The sequence below is a fragment of the Penicillium argentinense genome (assembly GCF_028826775.1).
Source record: "Penicillium argentinense strain IBT 30761 chromosome Unknown utg000005l_segment0_segment0, whole genome shotgun sequence".
Classification (NCBI taxonomy): Eukaryota; Fungi; Ascomycota; class Eurotiomycetes; order Eurotiales; family Aspergillaceae; genus Penicillium; species Penicillium argentinense.
Window position 1 is genome coordinate 1549031 of NW_026622664.1, and position 22834 is coordinate 1571864.

Consider the following 22834-nt stretch of genomic DNA (forward strand, 5'->3'; position numbering starts at 1 on the left):
CCGCTCGTCAAGACGCGATGCCTAGACCTTCCCCGCGTAGTACACCTTGCGGACATCGACCATCTTCTTGCCGCGGGCCCGGGCAACTTCCTCCGGGTCGCGTTGGCTCATGAGAGCCTCGTAGGCAGCCTTGACTGTGTTCATCTTGTTCCGGGAGCGGTTGACCCGCGCAGCGAGGTCATGGATACCGGCGGCACGGCACATTTCATAGATCAGGTGCTGGGTACGGAGACCGAAGCCTGGAAGTTGTTAGTGGTGGGGACTCGCTGTGGAATTGGAGAGGATACAGAAAGAAAACATACCAGGAGGACGGTGCATCAATTGCAGCTCCACAGCCCCGACCTTGCCCTTGACGTCGCCGAAGATGGTGCGGTTCTCATAGCGAGGGACAGGCTGCATGTTACGAATGGCACGGTATTGAGATTGGATCTTGGCATCGGCAGCCTCCTCGGACTTACCCTCGCCAATACCCAGAAGACCGTTTCCATTGCCAGCGACGGACAAACGGTAGGCGCGACGAACCTTACCCAGACGGGTCTGGTTGACGACACTGTGAGAAACAAGAGTCTTGGTGCGCAGCTCCCGGACCTGACGCTCGGTGTAGCCGGTAGCCAAAAGAAGGCTCTTTAGGGCATCGGTCAACTCCTCAGCCTCCAGAGAACGCTCCTTCTCGCCCTTCTCCGCCGCAGTCTTGCGCTCCTCCACGCGAGGCTCGTCAATGGTCTCGCCGGGGCCGAAAAGATCGGGCACCAGAGCGCTGTGCGGGTTCAACTCGTTCTCCTCCTTGCCCTCCGTCAACCGCAGGGACTCGGCGAATCGCACAAAGTCCGCTGGCCTGATATCCTCATTCGACTCGGCGAAGAATCGACCAAAATCCTCAATGAATTGATCCTCGGACTTCAGCTTGAAGTTGTAATCAGAGTTCGTCTCGGGGGCGCGGACGTGGCGATCGATACCGGGTTCGATAACGGAGAAGTCGTCGAGATACTTGAATCGGTAGGGGTCGGTACGGCGAACGGACTGTTCGGACAGATCCTTAGGGCTGATGGCTGCTTCACCAGCCTTGATAGCCTCCATCTGGGCGGCCGAATACTCCTTGGCCAGGTGGGCCGTCTCCTCCTCGGTGTAGGCCTTGAAGTCCTCCGGCTTCAGGTCTTGTCGAGATGACGAGCCATTCTGTTTCTCAGGGGCCTTAACACTGGGAATCTTGGGTTTCCGGTTCGACAATGGCGCCGGGGTCGGGTGGAATTGGCGACGAGGGACTCGCGTGCCGGGGATCGCATTTCGGGAGAAGTTGCAGAACAGACATCTCGCTGGCCGGGCAAAGCTCATGATGTGTAGCGGTGTAACGGCTCGTCGGCCAGCAGCGCGCCAGCCACGAACTCTCAAACAGAAAGAATTAAAGAGCGAAGGGCGATTGCAACACGCAAAACAATCGGCGGAAGAGCAGCGCCGGGATGGAATTTCTTGCTCGAGGGCGGTGAGCCCCCGACCAATGAGCAGCGCGGGAGATGCGTTGGTAAGCCCCAGCTTAAATTTATGGAAATCGCCCGCCGCTTTTCTTTTTGCGCTTTTCCGTCGCATATGTTGGCTGTGCGCTATTCTCGCTGGCGGTTGCCTTTTCTCAATTCTCTCCAATTGCGCCCACTAGTTCGAGTACAGCCCAGTTCGAATCCGGCCTACCCTCTCTCTCCCAAAGGTCTATCTCCGCCCACCGGACGTCCGCCCAAAATGAATCACCAGAAGCATAACTTGAAGTTCGAGGCGAGGAGGCGCAAGAAGGCGAAGCTCGATAAGAATAAGAGCAGCGGCCACGATGAAGTCCTGCAGGCCGACGTCGACAAGCTGATCCAGCCCAAGTCCGAGGAACAGCAGCCCAATGGCGACAAGCCCCCACTGCCTGAGAAATTCACCGAAATCGACGTGACGATAGCTATGCTCTCTTCGACTGGCGATGGTCTTGCGTATGATGAACACCTGAACCATGTCTTCGTGGTGCCGTTCACAGTCCCCGGCGACAAAGCGCGGGTAAAAGTGGTGCGCCATGAGTGGGACCTCCACTACAGTATGACCGACTTTATAAGCGTGATCGAGCCCGGCCCGACCAGAGATGACTCCCTCATTAAGTGCGGTTACTTCGGCAAGTGCTCCGGCTGCCAATTGCAGATGATGTCTTACGAGGATCAACTTGCGCATAAGCGCCGCATTGTGGAGAAAGCCTACGCCAACTTCTCTGGCCTCGTTCCTCATCTGGTACCAGCCATTGAACCGACCTTCCCATCGCCTCTGCAATTTGGATATCGAACTAAACTCACCCCTCACTTTGCGCAAGCCGGTCACCCCAAGAAAGACGAACATGGAAACCCGCTTCCGAGAGAGGTTCCTCCCATTGGATTCACCTACAAGAATCGAAAATTGGATATGGATATCGAAGATTGCCCTCTGGGAACAGATATTGTACGCCGCGGTTTGAAGAGCGAGAGGAAACGCGTGGCTCAAAATATCGCTTCCTACAAGAAGGGTGCCACTCTACTGATGCGCGAGTCGACCACTCGCATCGCCAAGGATACGCCGGGTGCTAAGACCAAAGTAAAGTACATTCCTGGACTTGAACCAACCAAGGGCACCGACAGCGGTGACCTGATCACAATTGAGGAAGAAGACTATACTGTGGAAAAGCGCTGCGTCACCGACAACAATGCAGTGTCGGTCGAATACATTGACGACTATATATTCAGCAACAAAGCTGGCGGGTTCTTCCAGAACAACAACTCTATTCTGTCAGGATTTACCGAGTATATCCGCTCCAAGGTCTTCCCTCCTGGCAACGAAAATGATTCCAAGCCCATCAAATACCTTCTCGACGCCTACTCGGGCTCCGGTCTCTTCACTATCACACTCTCTCCTCTCTTCAAGTCAAGTCTTGGTGTTGATGTTGCTGGTGACTCTATTGTCTGTGCTCGTGACAACGCTCGCGCCAATGCTCTGCCTAGTACTGGTTTTGCCGCTGCGGACGCTGCCGTCTTATTCAAGGACGTCCCGTACCCGCCTGACCAGACTTTGCTGGTCATTGACCCGCCTCGCAAGGGTTGCTCCGAGGACTTCCTCCAGCAACTTCTCGACTTCGGTCCTCGTCGCGTTGTCTACGTGAGTTGCAACGTTCACACTCAAGCTCGCGATGTCGCGGTTATGGTACAGGGTGATGAGAAGCGGAACATTCGTTATGAGATCGAAAGTATCCGTGGCTTTGATTTCTTCCCCCAGACCGGACATGTCGAAGGTGTTGCAATTCTGAACCGGGCTACATTCCCTCAAAAGTCTGAATAATATGGCCGCTTGGGTCTGTCAAAACTTTTGTTTGCTAGTGTAATACATAGAATTGGGCTGGATATATTGCATTATTTGGCGTTGATCACGGGAGCTATACAAAAAAGTAAAGCAAAATGGTGAATGATAATTTGCATTTAATTATAGCTCTGATTCGCGATCTTATCTTTCCAAGATTCCACGAGTGTCGTAGTCCACAAGATGCGTGTGATGTGATGCTCAAATTGTGCATACCTGGTTTTGTCCGATTTCGCAATGAGCTTCACCACTTTCAGCTGGACGAACTGGCAGTCCTGACAGGGTTGCGATAGACAGCCTCGAAATTGCGAATGATGGCCTGACGATTGCCTTGTGCCTTGGGCGAATGCTCTGCTAGGTACTTTGCTTCTCGTACGCGCGCTTGGAGAACACGTTTTCTTGTTTTGGAATGTGTGGCCACATACAGGCTCTTCATAATCCCGTGAGCAGGATAGGCTACCAGCCCCAAAGCAGCTGTGACTGTCCTTTAGTATTATTCAATCAAATTCGCTAGTGGAATCCACATACCTGATGACACCTTGGTAGTCACCCCAAGTGTCCCCTTCGCGATTCCTTTCATCACACCCTTTGCTCCCTCTTCCTGGCCACCGTTGTATGGCTGATTGAAAATATCGCTGAAACCGTCTGAAATTCCATGAACAAAGTTCTTCCCTGCAAATGTAGCACCGGATTTCCAGTCCGTTACGATTCCATGATCTTTGACTTCGTCGCCATATAGCCGGGGTACAGCTCTGAGGCCTTCTGCCGCAGCCAAAGGCATATCGATGAGCATGCCTTTATACCAAACTCCAACTGCCTTTCCAAGGCTTTTTGCTGAGCCGCCCATTGCCACGCCGGTGTTTCTTAACCTGGAAGGCTTAGTTGTGGCGGAAGAATCCACAGAAGCTGTTTCAATGACGGACGCATTGTCAAGAGACTGGGAGCGGGATGACTCGGGATAAGCACGTTCTGCTTGATTCGTGGGGGCTCGCGAGAATTCCACGTATGGTCGGTAAACAATGTCGCCTGTCGCTTTCAGCATATCGGTGCCGGTAGTGATCAGCGAGGAAGCGGTGCCCGTGACAGGATCCCAGCGTCGATTCTGAATATAAATCGGACGGACATGATAACTGCCTTTCGTCTAAGTCAAATTTTTCTATGGGAGGGAGACTTTCTCTTGGACGAGTGTACTTACGGTTGAAGATCATTCATTTTCAGACGATGATGGTCCACCAAGACCTCCGCCGCAATTTTCGACAAGTGAATATGGGTCTTGGAGGATGTTTTCAATCGCCACACTGCCGGTTCAGAGTTGAGAGCGTGGCATCGCATGTCATCCAACGGTAAATTGCGATGAAAAGAAGCAACCGCGGCCGCCACACCATTCTCATGGGTCATCCGGTTTGCGACATCTCGTGCCGCAGACTGCGCTTCGGGTTGGAGACAGAATTGAATGGCCGCCGCCAAGTTATCAGAGGTCAAAGACCGGTACGGAATAGGTTTTGGTCCCAGGCCACAGGAAGCAACCATATTACCCCAGAAGAGCTGACTAGATGAGGTCAGTATATAAAAAAGCACTTGAATGATCATGATAAGGAGAGCATACTCGCCGAAAAACGGGATGATAGTTGTGGATCTTCCAAAACGCAGCCCACATGCTGTGGTGCCTGCACCTCCATGGTGAACAACAGCAAGGACATGTTGGAATAACCACTCATGTGGACAATCCCCAAGGTAGAAGATCTGCTCGTCAGATACGGAATCTCCGATGTTACTCCAGCCACGAGATACTATTGCGCGAATACCGAGTGATCTAACAACTCTTTTTATGATTTTTGTCATTGCAACCGGATCTTCGATGACAATGCTACCGAAGCCGATGTAAACTGGAGGGCTGCCCCTTCGAAGGAACGTATCGAGGTCAGAAGGCGGAGTGTATTCTGGAAGAGACCGAAAGAAGAAGCCGCAGACATCTATATTCGATGACCAGTCTGATGGTTTCGGCATGAGGCTCGGTGACCAACAATAGGTAAAAGGTATTTTCAAAGTGTCGGCCAAACTGGGCGCTTCAGTACCCGGCACTGGCTCCAAATCAAGCGTGGACCTCCACTCGTTGATGATATCGCCGAGACTAGACAAGTTAGCACGTCTTCGATCAAAATGGAGGTCCTTTGTGCACGGTTCATACCCCTGCCATGTCATCCATTCAACAATGCCGTATGAAATGTAGTTGGCGATTTTTGGCTCGGTATTCGAGTATTTGAGGTTTGCCAAAGGATGCGGAAAGGCTCTTGTACTACTCCATGGCATCGTAAACATAAGATGCAAGGGAATAGACAAAGCTTGCGCACAGTGAACGTGGGCAAAGCTAGGAGGATTTGCGATGATGGCATCGGCCACGAAAGGTGCTTTGCTTATTGGATCATCATTGATGCATGAATTCCAACAGCCCTGTAGCATCTCGGCCACCATGGCCCGCTTGCGTTGAATTTCTCCATCCCGCAAGCTTTTCATCTGTGGTATCAAGCCGGGATTTTTCACCATGTAGGCCATAAGCTCCGAGGGATCACCGCCAATAGGATAGAACTCTAGACCTGATTCCAGAACGAAGGATTCAAATAGGCCATGAGTCGCCAGTCTCACACGATGTCCATAGCGCTGGAGCTCATTTCCCAGCGCAATAAAGGGCTGGACGTCGCCCCGACTACCGACAACTTGAATCACAATGTTCAATTGGATATCGCAGCCAGCAAATTCTGCATGATCGGGTATCGATGGTGGCGTCTGCTCCTCGCGTGGGATCTGAATGAGCTTCGCAACAGTTTTACAGACCTTGGAGTCGAGATTGACCTCAACGCGGCCATCATCTGTCAAAGGTCAACATCGCATCATTTGCTAGTCCAGGCCTTGTGGATCTCACTGTTGACGTTTGTTGCACTTTGAAGACACTCATCTTCAGGCCAGCCAGCTGCCTCGAGCATAGAATATCGTGGGGGTTGATCTTCCATGAGGATTTTGGGGCATAAAGCGCGGCAGAAGAATCTTTGAGTTGGTAGGAATACCAAATGTCAAATTTTCTAAGCTTTTAACTTGGAAAGAAACATGGTCAAGGCTGCCGAGAGATGGGAAATTTCCCAGCACATCCGTACAGTAGTGACTCAAAGGCCCCACGAATTAACGGCTTGGCATCGTCGTCCTCTGTTTGACAGAGCACTATGGCCATGCAACTGCCGTCGCAATTGGCCATCCCAAAAAAATGTTTCGCTAGTAAAACAAGGTTCGAGATCAAGACGGGCAGGTGGAGATGCAAATCTGATACATACCGCAACCATATAGTACTAGTACTTACGAGTTCTGTAATATTACACACGATGCCGCACGTGCTTCGTTGATGCGCAAACGATCGGAACGACTCCGACACAAGGCTGCGGTAGTTTATTGTCCGAGGCAGTAAGAATGGTCATGATGGTAAATTTGCGTGATTGAAGAGGGAGAACCCTTGGGAAGCTTCGTGGTCGAGATAAGGCCGGGTGAACAGTCATGTGACCTGTGGCCATCGTATCAGTCTACAAGGATGCAGAAAGAACAGAACAAATTAGAGGCCTGTGTCAGTCTACAATTCAATTTTTAGCGGCCAATATTCATAATAATATAATTTTAGAGCGCTTACCCTCCTATGTCAAATCGCTATGAGTAGTAGATCATGATTCGTATGTAGAATGTAGGGTGGCACAGTAGTGTATTAGAACTCCTTGCAGCCAGTTTTTCTCTGGGGACATTTATAGACAGCCAGTCCTCAGATTCCGAGGTTCTTTTGAAGCTCCTTCTACTTTAACGTTCATTTGTCCTCCGGGATGCCACCATCTCAGGCATTTGATCTTCGTGTTATGAATGTCCTGTTCGACAATTTCCCATTTCCCATCACTCACCGTAACCACGATAGTTCCATCAGGGAAATGAAAGTCCGGCAGATATATTTCGCTTGGCGAATGTATCGCCGTGTTTTCTGCAGTCAGATCCATCATGAAGGTGCATTTCTTCAAGTTGAAAACATGGCTCCCCAATTGACCATTCACGTGGATCGGGCTTGGGCGAATGTATGCCTCTGCTGCGCGATAGCCTCTCCTTTGAGGCAAATTTTCCTGGCAATGGTCACAATCACCCGAAATCGGCCGAAGTGACAAGGCGTCTTGGACATCCGTATTCACCCCCTTAGTCTGTTCAAGGGAATGACATCCAGACAGATCACTGTATTCTGAACTCATAGAAGAAACAATCCTCGGTAGCTCTGAATCATCATGGGAGAATATTGACAAGTCCTCACCATTCCATTGATCGCCCCATTCGTGATTATTCTAGGCACAGTCAGTATGGCTCACATCATATGAAAGGATATAAATACCTCGGCCATGTATGCCCACAGGGTAAACCCATTACCAGTACTGCCTTCCAATGCAAAATGATTTGCATCCATTGCTCGAATTTGACTCTTGTAGTTCCCTGTCTTGTATGCATGTTTATTATCAAGATCAAAAGGAATCCCGATCTCGGTAAAAATCAAGGGATGCTCTCCCATATGCATCAGACTTTCATCGCGGAGAAATTTCAGCTGCCTCCGCAGGCTTTTCCGGATCGATTTCTCGCCGAACTTGACTGCGAATATTGGTGATAGGTGTTTTCCACGAAGAATGCTAATCACATCGATATTGAACAGCCGATTCCTAGAAAGAATTAGGGAATGACTTCAGAGCCGGGTAATTAGTACAAACCAGTGCTTTGTCAAAAGTGTCAGACCATCATAGAAGTGAACAGCATGAACCATATTTGAATCATCATCGACAGTATTCTTCAAACTTGGCGGTTTCTCCATAACTGGAGGTTGGCAAAACATAATAGCGCCGATGCAGATACTGCGAATACCCTTTTTGAATGCTTTGAAGTGACTTAGAAAATAGGAGTTGGTGAACTTTTCATAGTCAAGCCTTTCATTAGAACCTGGCTTTTTTGAGAAGTAGTCCTTTTGTAGTAAGACGTTTGTGGTCGGATCCCAAACCCCATGTTGTGCCCAGATACACTCTCCGAGTTTCCAACCAGGGTCTCGACGCCAGCCATAATGGCTATCATCATAGTTGGCTGGGAGCCATACTGACTCCCCATTTGGGTCTATCAGCTCAGTGCCACACTGTCGTGGTCCGAATCTCCCGAATTTCCAAGTTGTCACTTCACAAGGTCTCCCAGAGCCGATAGTCATGCCTTCAAAGGCAGTTGGCGATGTCCCTAGCTGAAGGTGCTGTTCTGGTGGAATCTTTGATATATCCTGGATGCCAATAAGGCCTTTATGGGGCTCATTCAAGCTTTCCCATCCAATAACCACATCGTGCTCTAGGTCACCTGAATCGTGGATCCTTTGCGCGAGATATTTGCATGCCGCGATGAAGTGATCCTGAAGGTAATCCTGAATATTCACATCATCAATCACTGCCTTCGGCGCAAAGTCTCTCCCTGCCCAGAATAATGTGAACATTGTCTGGCAGGCTAGCCTCGAGTAATTTGTACACCATAGCATTTTTGGAAATTGTGCAGGGTTTTCCCATGTGTTATGTGGTAGAGCGGCTTGCGTATACTTGAACGCTCGTGGATTGAGACCTGCTGCATACAGGGTCCATGCAGGTGCTCCTGAACCTCCTGATAGTCGGGACCACTGGAAATAATTAGCCCAGGACTTCCCAAGCTGTTTGGACCGTCTTACCACATCTTGATGCGGATCCATGAAGACATAGAAACGATACTCTTTGGCGATTCGGAGCACTTGAATAGTGAAGTCTAGCCATTCTTCGTCGTAAACACCAGGGCCAGCATGCTCAATCGCCTCCCAGGTAAAGATGTATCGAATGCAATTGTATCCCCATTCCCGGAGTCGCTTAAAATGAGTATGCGCATCCTCCAGAGGGAACGGTCGTCCGACAAACGAGACATTGTCCGCATCGAAGAAGTTTTCTGGGTTGTGTGATCGTAGGTCAGGAAATTTCGGGTATTTCGCCTCTCCTGCCACGTTGATTCCCCTCAGAATAATTTCTCGATTCTGAGGATCTCGAAAGGACTTCCCCTCGACACGCAGCCGGTGTGAGCACATATTCATGCGCCCGGCTCTTATCACGTCAGGTCGGAACTTGGACCGAGTCGGGCACAGCAGAAGTGATTGAGATCCGAGCCTGAAGGCTGTAACGCTGATGACAACTAGTCGACACCCACAGGGTAAGCGAGACAGATAAAAATACGGCGTCGTTTCAAGGGATGTGCAGGTGCAGTTGGATGAAGAGTTCTCCGTTTGCGAAGTGCGACAAGGACACCAACCCAAGCCCGCTTAGAAACCCCCAGACCTCGAGCGGTATTAGTGTAAGCTCATTGAAGGGTAAGATAGGCCCAGTATTAAAAAGGTATGGTATTGAAGCAAACTGAAATCGAACGGATACAAGACTTCACTAGTAGTTCCTAGTATGCACCTGTGATTCAAGATCCAATAAAGCCGCGCTAGACCCTCGTACTCGTATTCTATGCCAACATTGGATCTCCACATATCAGCGACGACCAGTAGTCGGCGTTTGTAAAAACATAAATGGAGAATTTTGACCCACTCCTCGATTCTGGCCTGAACCTGGTATTTCATCCATAAAACTCCTTAATTCCTTAATTCCTTCAGAAACAGCACTAAATACGAGTACGAATGTTGCCACCTGAGCATCTACAGGATGCGGCCTTACTCCTCCAGGGTCGCAGCAACTTTCTTTTTTTATTTTTTTTTTCCAACGAAACATTGATGCCTTTCTATACACTGAAAGCGTATCATGCCCGAACACGAATACGAAACTACTTCTTCATCCTCCTGTGTACCATTAGCCTGAAGCCTGATTTGCCCTTGTCCACGCAGATGAACTTCCTGTCCATTCCTCTACCTAGATGCCTAAAAGATTCTGCTGCGGGGTTCATCATATTTTTGGTATATGCAACGGGCAGCTATCGAGCCTTGAGAGATTTTTTGGTCACCTTTTGTGCCCTTCTTGCTCCTATGATACCTCTCCGACTACATTCGATCCATTTTCACATACCTGAGATTTAAGGGCTGAAACGACACGTTATGGACACCGAAACCGATGAGCGGGCAGCCCAATCAGGCAATAAAACCATGGATTCTATGATACCCTTGTTACAGACGGGAAGAAGATTGCGCTCCAGCTCGTTGTCGACTGCCACGAGGCTCCTCGCATACAATCCCGCCGGCGGGATGTGGCAGGCGACGGGCACGGCCATCGCGCACGCCCCAAATATCATGGATCTCAAATCATCAGATGAAGTGGGGTTTGATATACACGGCCGCAGTGTACGTCGAGTTAAAACGCAAGATATGGTCGTTGGCCAGATGGTTCGGAGAGCGACTGCGCCTGCGATTGATCTCCAGTCTTCGGAAGCAGGGAGGTTGATGGACGAGTCTTCTGAGATGCCTCATGTACCTCAGCTTGAACACATCGAAACCCACCGGAACGAACACATGCCAAAGTTGTCATGGCGCAGTCTATGCAAGAAGATATCGACTGCGGTTTGGAGATTTATCTGTACCCCGACAGGCCTTTTCATCACGATCTATGGCCTCAACGTTGTCGCCTGGGGTGCCATGCTGTTCTTCCTTTTGCTAAATGTTGGTTCTTTGAGCAAGGAGCGTAAGGAACTGTGGATCGAGATCGATTCGCAAATCCTCAACGGATTGTTCTGCTTGACCTCGTGGGGCCTAGCACCGTGGCGGATTCGTGATACATATTGGCTGCTTATGTGGCACTTTGGCTCGAAGGAAAAGTCAAAAAGATCGGTATCGCAACTTGCAAAGCGTAATGCAAGCTGGTTTAGAATATGGGATACTGGCTCTGTTGAGGAAGCTTCCGACAATAGAGACTTCATCAAAACAGCGACGGGCAATATTGCTCCAGCCACCAGTTCGTGGAAAATGGACTTTGTCGTGATCAATATGCTGCTCAATAGTCTTTTCCAGATTGGCATGGCGACTTTCATGTGGTATTATGATAGACATAACCGTCCGAGCTTTGGGGTTGGTCTTTTCATCGGTCTGGGCTGTTTCAGCTCGCTTTTGGCTGGGATCATGTCATGGTGGGAAGGGCGAAAAGTCAAGTTGATCGAGGGGCCCATGTTGGAATCAAAAACAGAAAGTATGAGACATTGCCATGTGCAAAAGGTATGAATAAACCAAAGAAAATGGAACCGATAATCTTGAAACATCATGGTCCTTGTCTTCCTATGCTTCGGTGTGGGATCCATGTGTCAAAACTTAGGGAAAAGGGTTCGACTGGATAGTAGATAATAATTTTTGCATTTTCAAGACGCTTCTGAAAATTAATAAAAGAAAAGTCTTAGGCTCAAAATCCACCCGTCTATCTACTTGGGAGCCAGAAATAACTTGCTGAGAACTCACCAACATGCCGCCTGCTTTGGACCAGAAATAAAACGAGGAGCATGCGAACAGTAGGAAGAGATAAAATAACGGATTATGAACAAAAGAGTCCAGCTACACCAGGCTGTGAAGACACGATACTGAAGGAGACACTGTTTTAAGTGCTTCCCGGGCCACCAAGCAGTGCGAATCTGCGCACAATGCTGGGGCCAATCTCGTCGTACTCGGCCTTGGTGTGGCAGTAGCTCCGAAACTCGGGCGTCTGACCCAGCAGGCTGCCTCCGAACCAGGGACCGTGTCGCTGGCGCTTGTGCGTGACAACCGCCACATCCAAACCACCACTCCGAGCACCGCCACTACGGGCCTCAGAAGCACGAATGCGGTCATCCACCAGGTGGCGGATATCACGCTGTAGACGACGGCCAAAGTCCTTGTACAGGGTGGAACCGCCGGACAAGACAATGTTCTTATAGAGTCCTCGTCGCACATCGATGGGTGAAGATTGAATGACGCCATCGACAACGTTGGGGAGAGGGGTCAGGAAGTCGGAGGAGTAGATTTCGGGGTTGAAGAAGATCTCCGGGGCGAGGAAGCGCTCGTATCCGATGTCGATTTGTACGCTACGTCCGTTAGGCGAGGTCACGGTGTGCTTCAGGAGACGATCGGGCTCGCGGTCGTAGCGGGCAAACTCCTTGACAATATCCGGGCTCACGTAACAATACTCCTCCTTGACCTTCTCCGCGGTCTTCAAACTGCTGTCCGGCTCCCCGCGGTCTCGCAGCAGGCTCTGCACAAAGTATGTGATATCGCGACCGGCGATGGGTATACTCTTAATGGAGGATCCGATAACATATCCCTCAGCCACGGGGATGACGTGAGTGACACCGTCACCCGAGTCAATCACAGTTCCGGTGAGCGATCGGTCGGTCACTTTCGAGGAGGTCCAGGATGCGGCGAGGGCAAGCACGGCTTGTACGGCAATGTAGAGACCAGCGCAATTAAAAGATTCAAACATAATCTCGGCGGTGTTTTCGCGGTTCTCGGGAGGGTTCAGCGGCTAACCCCAGATCTCGATGTTAGCCTTCTATTTCTCTTTGACATCTCGGGGCGGAGGGGGGCAATGGGGATGGTCTCCTTACGGGTTCGGTGAGGAGGAAGTAATGATCTTCGGGCTCAACGCGGAGATACTTGAAAATTGAATTCGACCAGAAACGCTCCATGTGATCCCAGTTCTCGATCTGACCGTGTCGGATGGGGTAGTTGACACCATAGCCAGGGCCATTGCCAGCGGCTAGAGCCTCATCGCCGATGAAGAAGTCCAGATCCTCGGTGCCACGCTTTGCGGACAGATGCGAGCTACCACCGCCACCGCCGGACAAGAAAGAGGGTTTGTTTGCGACAGCAGGCCGAGCACCGGAGCTGCCAGCGCTCCCAGCACCGGCCCTGGTTGCAATGGCCGTGGGAAAGACGAAGGAGGGAGAATCGTTACCGGCAAAACCTGTCAACACCCGAAAGGAAATCTCGTTAGTCTCATTCTGGAGCGAGCGATTGCAATGTTACAGCTTGCGTTCCAAGCATTCAGCACCTACCCAGCTTGGAGTAACCAGTACCGCTAGATAGCCGGTCAGCTTGGAATCAATTCCGGGGGGGACTTGGGCCACTTACTTGTCCATGACAACGGCAGGTGTTTGGGACGCCATGGCGGAGAGTGATTCAGCAGGCCAATCCAAATACTAAGGAGAATGGCAGGTCCGCCGTAGAATGGGGGGGGGAGATGAAGTCGACCGTGGCGGAGCCCAGGCAGACAGGCGGGGAGCATGCTGACTAACGCACCCACGTCATGTGCCTGGAGCTGGATAGCAACCGGTAGGGGAGTCGAGAAGCCCGCAACAAAAAAAAAAAGCGAAATTCAATGCGATAGACGCTGGTTTCTATCTTGCTTTTGAGTATTCTACAGGCCCAGTCAGCAGTATATACTGGCGATCACATAGCATTGTGTACCCAAAAGTAAATAGTTTCTTCGATCGGCTTTGAAATGCCGTGAGTTACTTCTGATCTCCTCCCACCTCGTGCTGCCAGCCGGGAAAGGTGCGGCAGAACACCAAGCTCAGTGGGCGACCAATTTGTCTTTTATTTCGCACCGCGTTGAATTTCTCTCTCTCGCTCTCTCTTCCCACTCTTACCCATATCTTCATCCTCACGCCTGTCTTCGGGCATCGCTATCCTTCCCCGACATTCTTTTTCCATTCCTTATGAGCATTGCTCTGCACATCTACACGACTATTGTTCCACGTACAGTTGGGCAATCTGCCCAGCTGCAAGACTACCCGCCACTCCCCAGCTCTAGAATTCGGTCACTTGGTGACCAACTGCCTCGTGTCTGTCACAGGCTGTCATCTAACACACGCACCCTGCATCGTCATCAACAATCAACCTGACACGAGCTCGCTGTCAGTACTCTCGCTTCACGCTCAAGGATAAAGATGGGTGATGCAGGGCAGTCGGACGGCCTCTGCGCCATTTTCGTTCATGTCGGAGCGGGATTTCACTCCCTCGAGAACTCAGAGCAGCATCTCCTGTCCTGCAAGCAGTAGGTTATCCATAGCTCTGTCACCTGAATGGGCAATTGAGTTACTGACCTTTCTCTTCCAGTGCCGTTAGGGCCGGCATGGTCTTTCTGCGGAATGGCGGATCTGCCGTTGACGCTGTCGAGATTGCCATTTCCGCCCTCGAAGACGACCCCATCACCAACTCAGGTTATGGCAGCAATCTGAACGAAAAAGGTGTTGTGGAAGGCGATGCCACGATTGTCGACCATTTTGGGCGCAGTGGTGCTGCTGGGGCTGTACCCCGTAAGATCCCTTCTAGCCATGGTTTCACCCTTGATATTAGCTAATTCCTGACGGTCACAGACGTCAAGAACCCCATCATGCTTGCCCGCAAGATTTACGATAAAGCTTCAAAAAACCCTGGTTGCGGTCGCATTCCGCCCAATTTCCTAGCTGGAAAAGGCGCGGAGGACTTTGCCTTCGAAAACGGACTCATTACCATGACCAATGATGAGATGGTTTCTCCTGCTGCAAGATCTCGCTGGATTTCTTGGAAAGAACAAATTAAAGCCAAAGAGTCCGTGGCTCGCAAAGAGCGCCCGGATGACTTTCTCCGTCAAGTTCAAGATCCGATGAAGGTTCGCATCTCGCAAAGTTTCCAGGCCCCCGATATGCAGACCAAGGTCGAAGGCGAGTTAGAGACGATGCGTCAGAACATAGATGCTGCACATGATGAGATGTCAATTGACCGGGATGCCCTCAAGTACCAACCTCTTCATCCTTTGGACTTTGAGTCCTTTTCAGAAGGGTCGGGTCTCGGCGATGGCCAGGGCTTCGGTGATGATGGGGGCGATGCAATCACGGACACTGTTGGAGCGATTGCCGTTGATCGGTACGGAAACATCGCTGCTGGTTCTTCTTCGGGGGGAATTGGCATGAAGCATCGTGGAAGAATCGGGCCTGCCGCGTTGATTGGCATCGGCACTCATGTCATCCCTGTTGACCCTGAGGATCCAGACGAGACTGCCGTCGCGGCTGTTACTTCCGGTACGGGGGAGCATATTGCTTCGAGCTTCGCAGCCAGCACCAGCGCCGCCCGGGTCTATCATTGTCAAAAGATGAACGGAAATTCTCATTCTGAACAAGTCACTGAAGAAGAGGCTCTTTCTGCTATGATCACCAACGAATTCATCGGTGTGTCTAGTTGCACATGTCAGCATCTGTCGGAAACTAACAGTTCTCTAGGTCACCCAGCGGTCCGGCACAGTTCCCTTGGAGGTGATATCGGTATCATGGCAGTTAAAAGAACAACGGACGGAATCGCGCTATACTTCGCACACAATGCCAAGTCTTTCGTAAGTGCTCACAACTCCATATACCCGAATCCATGAGTTGACAGACATCACTTGCAGGCGCTTGGATCCATGTCGAGCAATGATAAACTACCTTCTGCCGTCATGTCACGCGTCCCGGACAAAGGAAAAGGTTTAGGTCGTCATCCAGTTCGTATTGCGCAAGGAGGCCTGATGTTTCGGCCAGTCAATCGCACTCCAGCGTACGTACACTCCTGGAGACCCTTTCTCAGGTGCATAGCTAACTTCAGGATCCGGCGCAAAAAAGCCCTCGGACTAACCCTCTGCAAAACGAGGAGCAGACACCCGAGCCTAAACGCAAAGAGCGATTGCATTACTTCGAAACCCTCAATTTCTAAGCGTCGGTAAGCTCAGCTTCATCGCACTTCTTCCAATCAGTTTCAAGGGTGGTTTTGTGACGGTGTTTGGGGTTTTTGATTTTTTTGTCTCTATTATGGCAACAACGGGCTCTGGTCACACTTCTCTGCGCTTTGCATACCGATAGCGACTGGTTCCGCTTTTTTTTGGTCTTTTTTGTGGTCCCATACGTCTTCGACAAAGGGTATTTTCAATGTGCACATGGCAGGAGTCTTGCAGCGGTGACGGCTAGGCGTTTCTACACTCAAGTTTCCAGATTCCCTAGAAGGTCTACATATCGAAGCTGATTGATTTGCATTCTTGTAAGTTCATTTTGAGGTATTCAGGCTCCTAGTAAACTCGAAAATTGAGATAAGATCAAGGTCCAGGCGTAGGTGTGGGCGTCGACATGGCATCGGGCGTTCCCGTTGCTGAAGTCGCATTCGCCCGCTTCTTTTTCTTCTTCTTTCCCCGTGGAATTAGAGCAGGCTTTTTATCATCACCTGCCGGATCCAACACAGTTCCACATGTCAAGCACTCGTATCCAGGGGGTGGCTCGCAAAAGATGCTCAGGCAAATGGAGCAAACATAGCCAATGTCTACGACCCGACGATGACAGAAGCACACAGCGCGGAAATCAACATCGTCACTGGTGGGGAGCACAAGATGCCGGCGAGAGCGCTGATCAGGCAGGAATCCCATCATTAGGTACTGAAGCAAGCCCTTCGGTTCGTCAAGTGCCATATAGACGCCCTTGGTAGCGTCGCAGGCCTGTTGTAAGAATACCGCATCACCACTGAGCTTGCATACGTCAATCGGGATTTGTAGACGCTGGCAGGCGAAAATGCAGTTCATGACAGGGATGTATTGGTGGGCGGAGTCGCTGGATCCGCTGACCGAAACAATCAAAATGCGACTTTGGAGGCGATCATCATCATCTGAGGCGGAGCTTCGACCCAGTCCGGATCCTATGCCTGTGCCCCCACTACCTTCGCCGACGGCATCGTTGAGGTCTGCGCCGCCGTGTTCCTGAGCCCAGGCGATCCTGCGCCGGTTGGTGTAGCTGAGAGCGAGTGTGAGCGCGCCGGCTAGCATGGTTGATGTATTCTCTCGGATATCGTCGCTATTTGTCGAGTCCATGAGATCGTTTAGGTTTTTGAGGACTTGTTCCTCAACGAGGCGAAAGGGACGGTATTTGTTCGTCTGGGCAGGTGTCGGGGCATCCATGTCGATGTCGATATCCCCGTTGCCATCGTTATCCGTGCTGGGTTTCGCGGAGATATCATGACGGTAAAGCCAAGCAGCTTTCTGACTGTGCGATGCGACAACTGCGACTTCGTTTGCATAGTTGAACGCAAGGTGGGCATTGATGAAGACGAGGATGTTTGCGACGGCTTGAGAGAGGGCGAGTGAGTCTTTCAGTGCGGCCCAGGCGCGAGGGTTGGTGTCGAGAATGACTGTGAGGAGAGATGGGGCAAGGTCTGCATGGTAAGAAATCATTCGCGAGCGCAGTGGCGTGTGGAGGGATCTAATATCCAACTTACCGACGGCTCCCTGCTCAACGTGCTCCGAGGCATCGACAGAATTCATGATGTGAGTACTGGTCACTGAGGGCGGACCCTCAGGACCAGAGGTACTCCGGTGAGACTTTTTGCGGTGCAGCTAGGGGTCTGGTTTGCCTTCGGCGTGCGAACCCTATACTGAGATCCGAGAGAAGTAACACCAGACAAAAGAGACTTGGGAGAATGTTCGCCTGTCTGGTCGGCAGACAAAGTAGTCCGATAAGGACGGTCACGGGTGATAAGGATCGGCCTGCCCTGGTGGTCCGAGGCGGTCTGCATGTATGAATTCGCCGATCAAAACCTGGCCATGCTTCTATACGACAACATTATGAATGGAAATTTGAAGTACGAGAAGTGTGTATTTGGTTTAACGTAATATCTCTATTTCTTCATACATTCAATGGGAAACCTTAACCCTGCAAGCTCGAGTATGTAGTTGGATCTTTCAGTGAATCCTCTATGGGCCCACAACAATCGAGTTATAACCCTCATGCGGATATATATATGTGCCACAATGGCGTTCACAAAATGCTCCAAAATTTGACCTGACAATATCAAAACAAGCCAATAGTGTTCTTTTTACCATTTCTATTAAATTGGCTTCACTACAGTGTACGGGTGGCCTTCTCCGATTGACTGTGCTAGGGAAGACACAATAGTATTGGACACTGAAAGGTCTCCGAATGGGAGGGCGAGGAGCTGGACGGCTCCTTACATGCCAACAGTTTGTGATCCAATAATTCTCAATCTTGGAATCCTCTGGGGTACCCCCGGAACCGACGATTCGCTGGAGCTATGACAGCTTGTACTCTGTATGCCGGAGAATGGAAATTTAAGGATAGCGCTACGCGGCGCGCTCCTCGAATGAGAGGGCGTCCCACATGCTCGGCCCCTCGCGAGGACGCTGTCGTGCGTACCGCGTTTAGCTCATCCTGTTGGGACTATCTTCCGGTGGTTGTTGAAAGGACAAGGGGAATTCAGCCAAGGAGCCCAGGGAAGGGTTGAGCACTTCACCGCAGAAGGTTTGGAGCACGGGCAAACGGATTGCCCACCAGGTCGTCATAGCCAAGCAGAGGAACGTGATGGAAGGGCCCGCTGTGGTTGGCCTTATCAGGGGGAGTTGATAATGCGTGAGATGGGATGGCGTAACGATACGGCCCGCGGGGGGATTGGCTGGTAATACCGGAGTATGTGTATCGCCCTGCACGAGTAGTAACTCCATGGACTAGTCGACTAAATTTCAGTAGTAGCAGCTCCAGCACCCAAGACCCATTGCTTTTTCAACCTTTCTCCCCTTCAGGCCGCATCCGCTTACTCCCCTTTCGCCTGACGTGGCCTGTCCAGACCATCTGATAAATCACCCTCCCTTTCCTCCGCTCCGCCTCTCCGCCTCCGCCTTCCCACCCCTCACCCCGAAAAAAAGTTCGCGCACTCTTTTTTCCACCACCCTTTCAACAATCGAAACCCCAAGACCCGATATCCGGACTTTGATCTCCGCAGCGTGCTGCTCCCTAGCAACCCTGCAATGGTCCAAGCAACGGGTGAAGAGCGCGCTGTACACCTGGCACGAGAGGCTGTCGAGTTGGTCGACGCCGGCCACCGCGAGGTAAGGACACTCTACACACCCCGGCGCGGTCTCGTGCAATTGATCGCCTTCGGCGTCAATTTACTCACAGGAGAATATCTAATTTAGGCGGCCTCACGAAACCTCCGAGAGGCTCTTTCCATTGCTTCCGATAACCCCGAAGTCAAAGCCGCCTTCCTCAAAATTCAGCAAGAGGAAGAGATTGGCCACCCACTGCTAGGTCTCTGCCGCCGTTACACTACCCGCAAAGATGACTCCATCGGAAAGGAGGCAGCGGCTTACCTCCGCACGGACGGCCTGAAACCGCCGGAGAATGTGGCACTGGAATCTCTGAAGCTGCTCCTGGCAGAACCAGCACATGCCCTCACCGAGACGCAGGATGAGATCATTTCTGGGCTCGTGCGACAGAGCGCCAGCGTGCGCCAATACTTCTCAACCCAACTCCAGGTTTCGGTCACGACTTTTTTTGACGAGATCTACGATCGAGGCGATGGGGCAGCAGTGTGTCTGGACACCGTGGTGCTGGACCCCAGCGTCTGGCCATCGGAGGGCACCCGGACACACTGCGAAGATGAATTGTTCCAGCTCTTCTTGGCTAAGCTGATGGAATCCGGCCATGACCTGGATGGTCGTTCTTTGAAGGGAATCACCCGGCTACTCGCCGTGGACGCCGAGCGTCTCCAAAAGTTCTTTGATGATGAAGGATTTGAGGTCATCCTGACTTCGCTGGACTATCGATTACCACTGGAGCTGCGCAGTCAAGCCACCCTGGCGACGGCAAAGTATCTGGAGGTCTCGAAGGATGCAGGCGCAAAGAAATTCTCCACGCTGATCTCGGCGATGATCGCCAAAGGCCGCCTCGACGATCTGATTATTGCTTTTTCGGCCGTGGCTGCGGTCTTCCCTGTCGCGCCCTCTGCAGCTGCCGGCGTCTTCTTGTCGGATGAGTTTATGAACGCATTGACCCCGTTGGCGACGCGAGAGGCCAAGCGCAGGAAGGTGGAGGTGTCGATGTTGGAGCTGTTGAATGCAGCCTGTGTCAACCGCCCTTCTCGGGAAGCAATTTCAAAGAACTTTTCTGAGTGGCTTTCACACACCTTGACAAATGGAAGCGATGAGGGCTCCGAATTGGCAGCTGTGGTTCTAGCCAAGATTCGGGCATCCGAGCCCACTAAGCCCGAGGAGAACGGTAAGATCCAGGAGGAAGACACCGTCTCTGAGTTGGTGGAACGATTCAAGGGACTGATGTCTGAATCCAAGGTCGAAAACATCTCGCACGCCATTGAAGGACTGGCCTACTCTTCCGTCAAGCCTTTCGTGAAGGAGCAACTGACTAAAGATCCGACATTTACACGGGACTTGGTTGCGGTGTTGAAGAAGCATACCCGTGATTCATCTTTGCTTTACGGCGGCTTGATGACGATTGTGAACCTCACAAAGTTCCTCCCAAACCTCTCCGACGAACAGAAGAAGATGGGCCAATTGAAGGATTACGCGGATGCTTCGACGGGCAAAGCCACGGCGAAGGCTGGCCCAGACCCTCTTGACCAAGACGACGTGGTGCTTGCTCGATGTGGTGTTGTTATTGACGCTGGGGTCATGCCTCTTCTTGTGGAATGCGGCCGACTTGCTATGCCTGCCGTCCACGATCTTACAGCCAAGATCATCCTGGCCCTGGCACGGGTTCAGAAGTCACGCGGTGCCCTCGCCCAACAGGGCGCCGTGAAGCTGTTGCTCAGCTTGACGATCCCGAAACAAGGTAGCCCTACCATCGCCTCCGAGACAATCCACAATGCGTCTCATGCACTAGCCCGAATTCTTATCTCCGTCGATCCTTCACACGTTTTCCCGTCGTCCGGGTTCCCTCAAGTCACGACCGCTGTACGACCTTTGCTCTCCCTTCTGTCTTCCCCTGAGCCGGCAACCTTCTCAGTGGACCAGCCTCGTGATCTCCTTCCCGTTTTCGAGAGTCTGCTTGCTCTGACGAATCTTGCCTCCTATCCACATGACGGTTCGCCGGCCGAACTCACCGTTCGGGAAGGTTGGTTCGCGGTGGAAGATCTCCTTCTGTCCAGTAATCCTCGTGTGCAGCGGGCTGCGTGCGAATTGGTTTGCAACCTGATGACCTGTGAGTCCGGCATTGTCAAATTTGCCGATGGCTCCAAGCGGGCTGCACAGCGACTTCACATTCTCCTGGCACTGACTGATGCCGATGATTTTCCGACTCGACGAGCCGCCGGTGGCGCGATTGCTATGCTGACGGAATATGACGCGGCTGTGGCGGCTGTCCTCGACCGACCCCGCGGGGTCGATCTTTTACTGGGTCTGTGCCAGGAGGATGATGATGCACTCGTCCACCGCGGCGTCGCCTCGGTGCGCAATCTGACCCTTGCGTCGTCCGGTGACATCGGAACCCGGGCAAAGGCTGCCGTCCACGCAGCTGGGGGTATCGATATTTTGACCGCGTGCCTCAAGAAAACCAAGAACCCGGCCGTGTTACAGGCCGGGGTGGAGGCACTCAAGCCACTAGTTGCAGATCAGCAGTAGCTCCCGGCCTTTCTTCTCGAAGGGGGCTAGAATTGCGCTTTTCCTCACGTTCTGTCGCTTTTACCCGAAACGAGATGCAAAACTGGGGATTCTCCACTGGGAATATGAGCGTTTTTATTTCTACTTTTGCTGTGTTTCCTTTTTATGATCTCCGACCCCTCATGAGCACATCCTTCGGTTTAGCGATTTTGCTTTATTTTTGTTTTATTTTCTTGTCTATCTTTCTCTTGGCTTTGCTGGGACTCTGGATTTGGGGCGTTCGTTGCCGGACTGGCGAATTAGTATCTTTTCAGCATAGGATTACGATTGCAGTAGCGATAGAGAATATGAAACCATGAGCTCTTTGATTTCCGCAGCATGGAAGAAGGTTTTCTCGAAAGGTCAGGGTATAGAACAGATTGCATCATCGTGCTTGCTGGAGGGGTGGTCATGTCGTGGGCTTGGCTATACAAGAGTGCTCAGGTACTTTCCCCAGGTCGTGCGAGCACTGCCTACCACAGGTACCCTGCTATGTAGTACACGAGTAGTGTAGTGTAGTGTAGGTAGGGTATTGGCACCGACTTGGGCAGCAAATCCCGCCGGTCAGGCGATGGCCATGCCCTCCTTGAGTTTCTCAAAGCCCTTGGGTACGCTTTCTTTCTCCATCTATCTACACCTTCATTCTTGCTTGCCGAAAGTATTTCCCGTGCTTGATGTTGGATAAATCGTGGACCGCAACTTGCTCACGGGGCTCGCTATATTTAGGTGGTTTACCTTATCCGTGATTGAGACCATTCTCGGAAATTAGTACTAACTCCAGTCAAAGAAAGAAGCCCCAGGAAGATCCTAAATGGGCAAATGGGTCAGAATCACGAGGCTTCTTGGGGAGTCGGTGGCTTCGTCGTGAAACTATCGCCAAACTATTTGCTAATTCACTCCGTTAGCGCTTTACCGACCGGGGACAACTGCAGACCCTGGTCGATACACCAAGCGGTCTGTCCTGATCACGAGGATGACGGAGAACAACAACTGTTGACTCCCCCAGCATACCTGAAGGCAATTGATAGGGCCTGACTTGGCAGTACCGGAGGGTACTCTTG

At 51.4% G+C, this 22834-nt stretch overlaps 9 protein-coding genes across 9 annotated transcripts; 4 read left to right on the forward strand and 5 right to left on the reverse strand.

Moving 5' to 3' along the window:
• Positions 1–21: 21 nt before the first annotated feature.
• N7532_005377 (mitochondrial 37S ribosomal protein uS5m) lies at positions 22–1332 on the reverse strand (the record flags this gene model as incomplete). The annotated part of the gene is made up of 2 exons (XM_056617871.1): positions 22–239; positions 303–1332. The coding sequence occupies 2 exons, from the start codon at positions 1330–1332 to the stop codon at positions 22–24; spliced, it is 1248 nt and encodes a 415-aa protein (XP_056474030.1).
• A 399-nt stretch (positions 1333–1731) lies between these two features.
• N7532_005378 (tRNA (uracil(54)-C(5))-methyltransferase) lies at positions 1732–3327 on the forward strand (the record flags this gene model as incomplete). Its single annotated transcript, XM_056617872.1, has 1 exon — positions 1732–3327. The coding sequence occupies one exon, from the start codon at positions 1732–1734 to the stop codon at positions 3325–3327; it is 1596 nt and encodes a 531-aa protein (XP_056474031.1).
• Positions 3328–3598: 271 nt separating this feature from the next.
• N7532_005379 (glycosyltransferase) lies at positions 3599–6353 on the reverse strand (the record flags this gene model as incomplete). The annotated part of the gene is made up of 6 exons (XM_056617873.1): positions 3599–3819; positions 3874–4475; positions 4541–4894; positions 4952–5476; positions 5534–6212; positions 6266–6353. 6 exons carry the CDS (start codon positions 6351–6353, stop codon positions 3599–3601), a joined length of 2469 nt encoding a protein of 822 aa, XP_056474032.1.
• Positions 6354–7124: 771 nt separating this feature from the next.
• N7532_005380 (uncharacterized protein) lies at positions 7125–9478 on the reverse strand (the record flags this gene model as incomplete). The annotated part of the gene is made up of 4 exons (XM_056617874.1): positions 7125–7700; positions 7748–8066; positions 8115–9046; positions 9095–9478. The coding sequence occupies 4 exons, from the start codon at positions 9476–9478 to the stop codon at positions 7125–7127; spliced, it is 2211 nt and encodes a 736-aa protein (XP_056474033.1).
• Positions 9479–10480: 1002 nt separating this feature from the next.
• On the forward strand, positions 10481–11593 carry N7532_005381 (DUF2985 domain-containing protein; the record flags this gene model as incomplete). The annotated part of the gene is made up of 1 exon (XM_056617875.1): positions 10481–11593. The coding sequence occupies one exon, from the start codon at positions 10481–10483 to the stop codon at positions 11591–11593; it is 1113 nt and encodes a 370-aa protein (XP_056474034.1).
• A 367-nt stretch (positions 11594–11960) lies between these two features.
• On the reverse strand, positions 11961–13503 carry N7532_005382 (actin-related protein 3; the record flags this gene model as incomplete). Its single annotated transcript, XM_056617876.1, has 4 exons — positions 11961–12860; positions 12943–13301; positions 13393–13415; positions 13469–13503. The coding sequence occupies 4 exons, from the start codon at positions 13501–13503 to the stop codon at positions 11961–11963; spliced, it is 1317 nt and encodes a 438-aa protein (XP_056474035.1).
• Positions 13504–14286: 783 nt separating this feature from the next.
• N7532_005383 (threonine aspartase 1) lies at positions 14287–16063 on the forward strand (the record flags this gene model as incomplete). The annotated part of the gene is made up of 6 exons (XM_056617877.1): positions 14287–14393; positions 14456–14655; positions 14716–15546; positions 15598–15707; positions 15765–15907; positions 15973–16063. 6 exons carry the CDS (start codon positions 14287–14289, stop codon positions 16061–16063), a joined length of 1482 nt encoding a protein of 493 aa, XP_056474036.1.
• A 376-nt stretch (positions 16064–16439) lies between these two features.
• N7532_005384 (TFIIH/NER complex subunit TFB4) lies at positions 16440–17651 on the reverse strand (the record flags this gene model as incomplete). The annotated part of the gene is made up of 1 exon (XM_056617878.1): positions 16440–17651. The coding sequence occupies one exon, from the start codon at positions 17649–17651 to the stop codon at positions 16440–16442; it is 1212 nt and encodes a 403-aa protein (XP_056474037.1).
• A 1497-nt stretch (positions 17652–19148) lies between these two features.
• On the forward strand, positions 19149–21755 carry N7532_005385 (UNC45-central domain-containing protein; the record flags this gene model as incomplete). Its single annotated transcript, XM_056617879.1, has 2 exons — positions 19149–19229; positions 19317–21755. The coding sequence occupies 2 exons, from the start codon at positions 19149–19151 to the stop codon at positions 21753–21755; spliced, it is 2520 nt and encodes an 839-aa protein (XP_056474038.1).
• Between the last annotated feature and the right edge of the window lie 1079 nt (positions 21756–22834).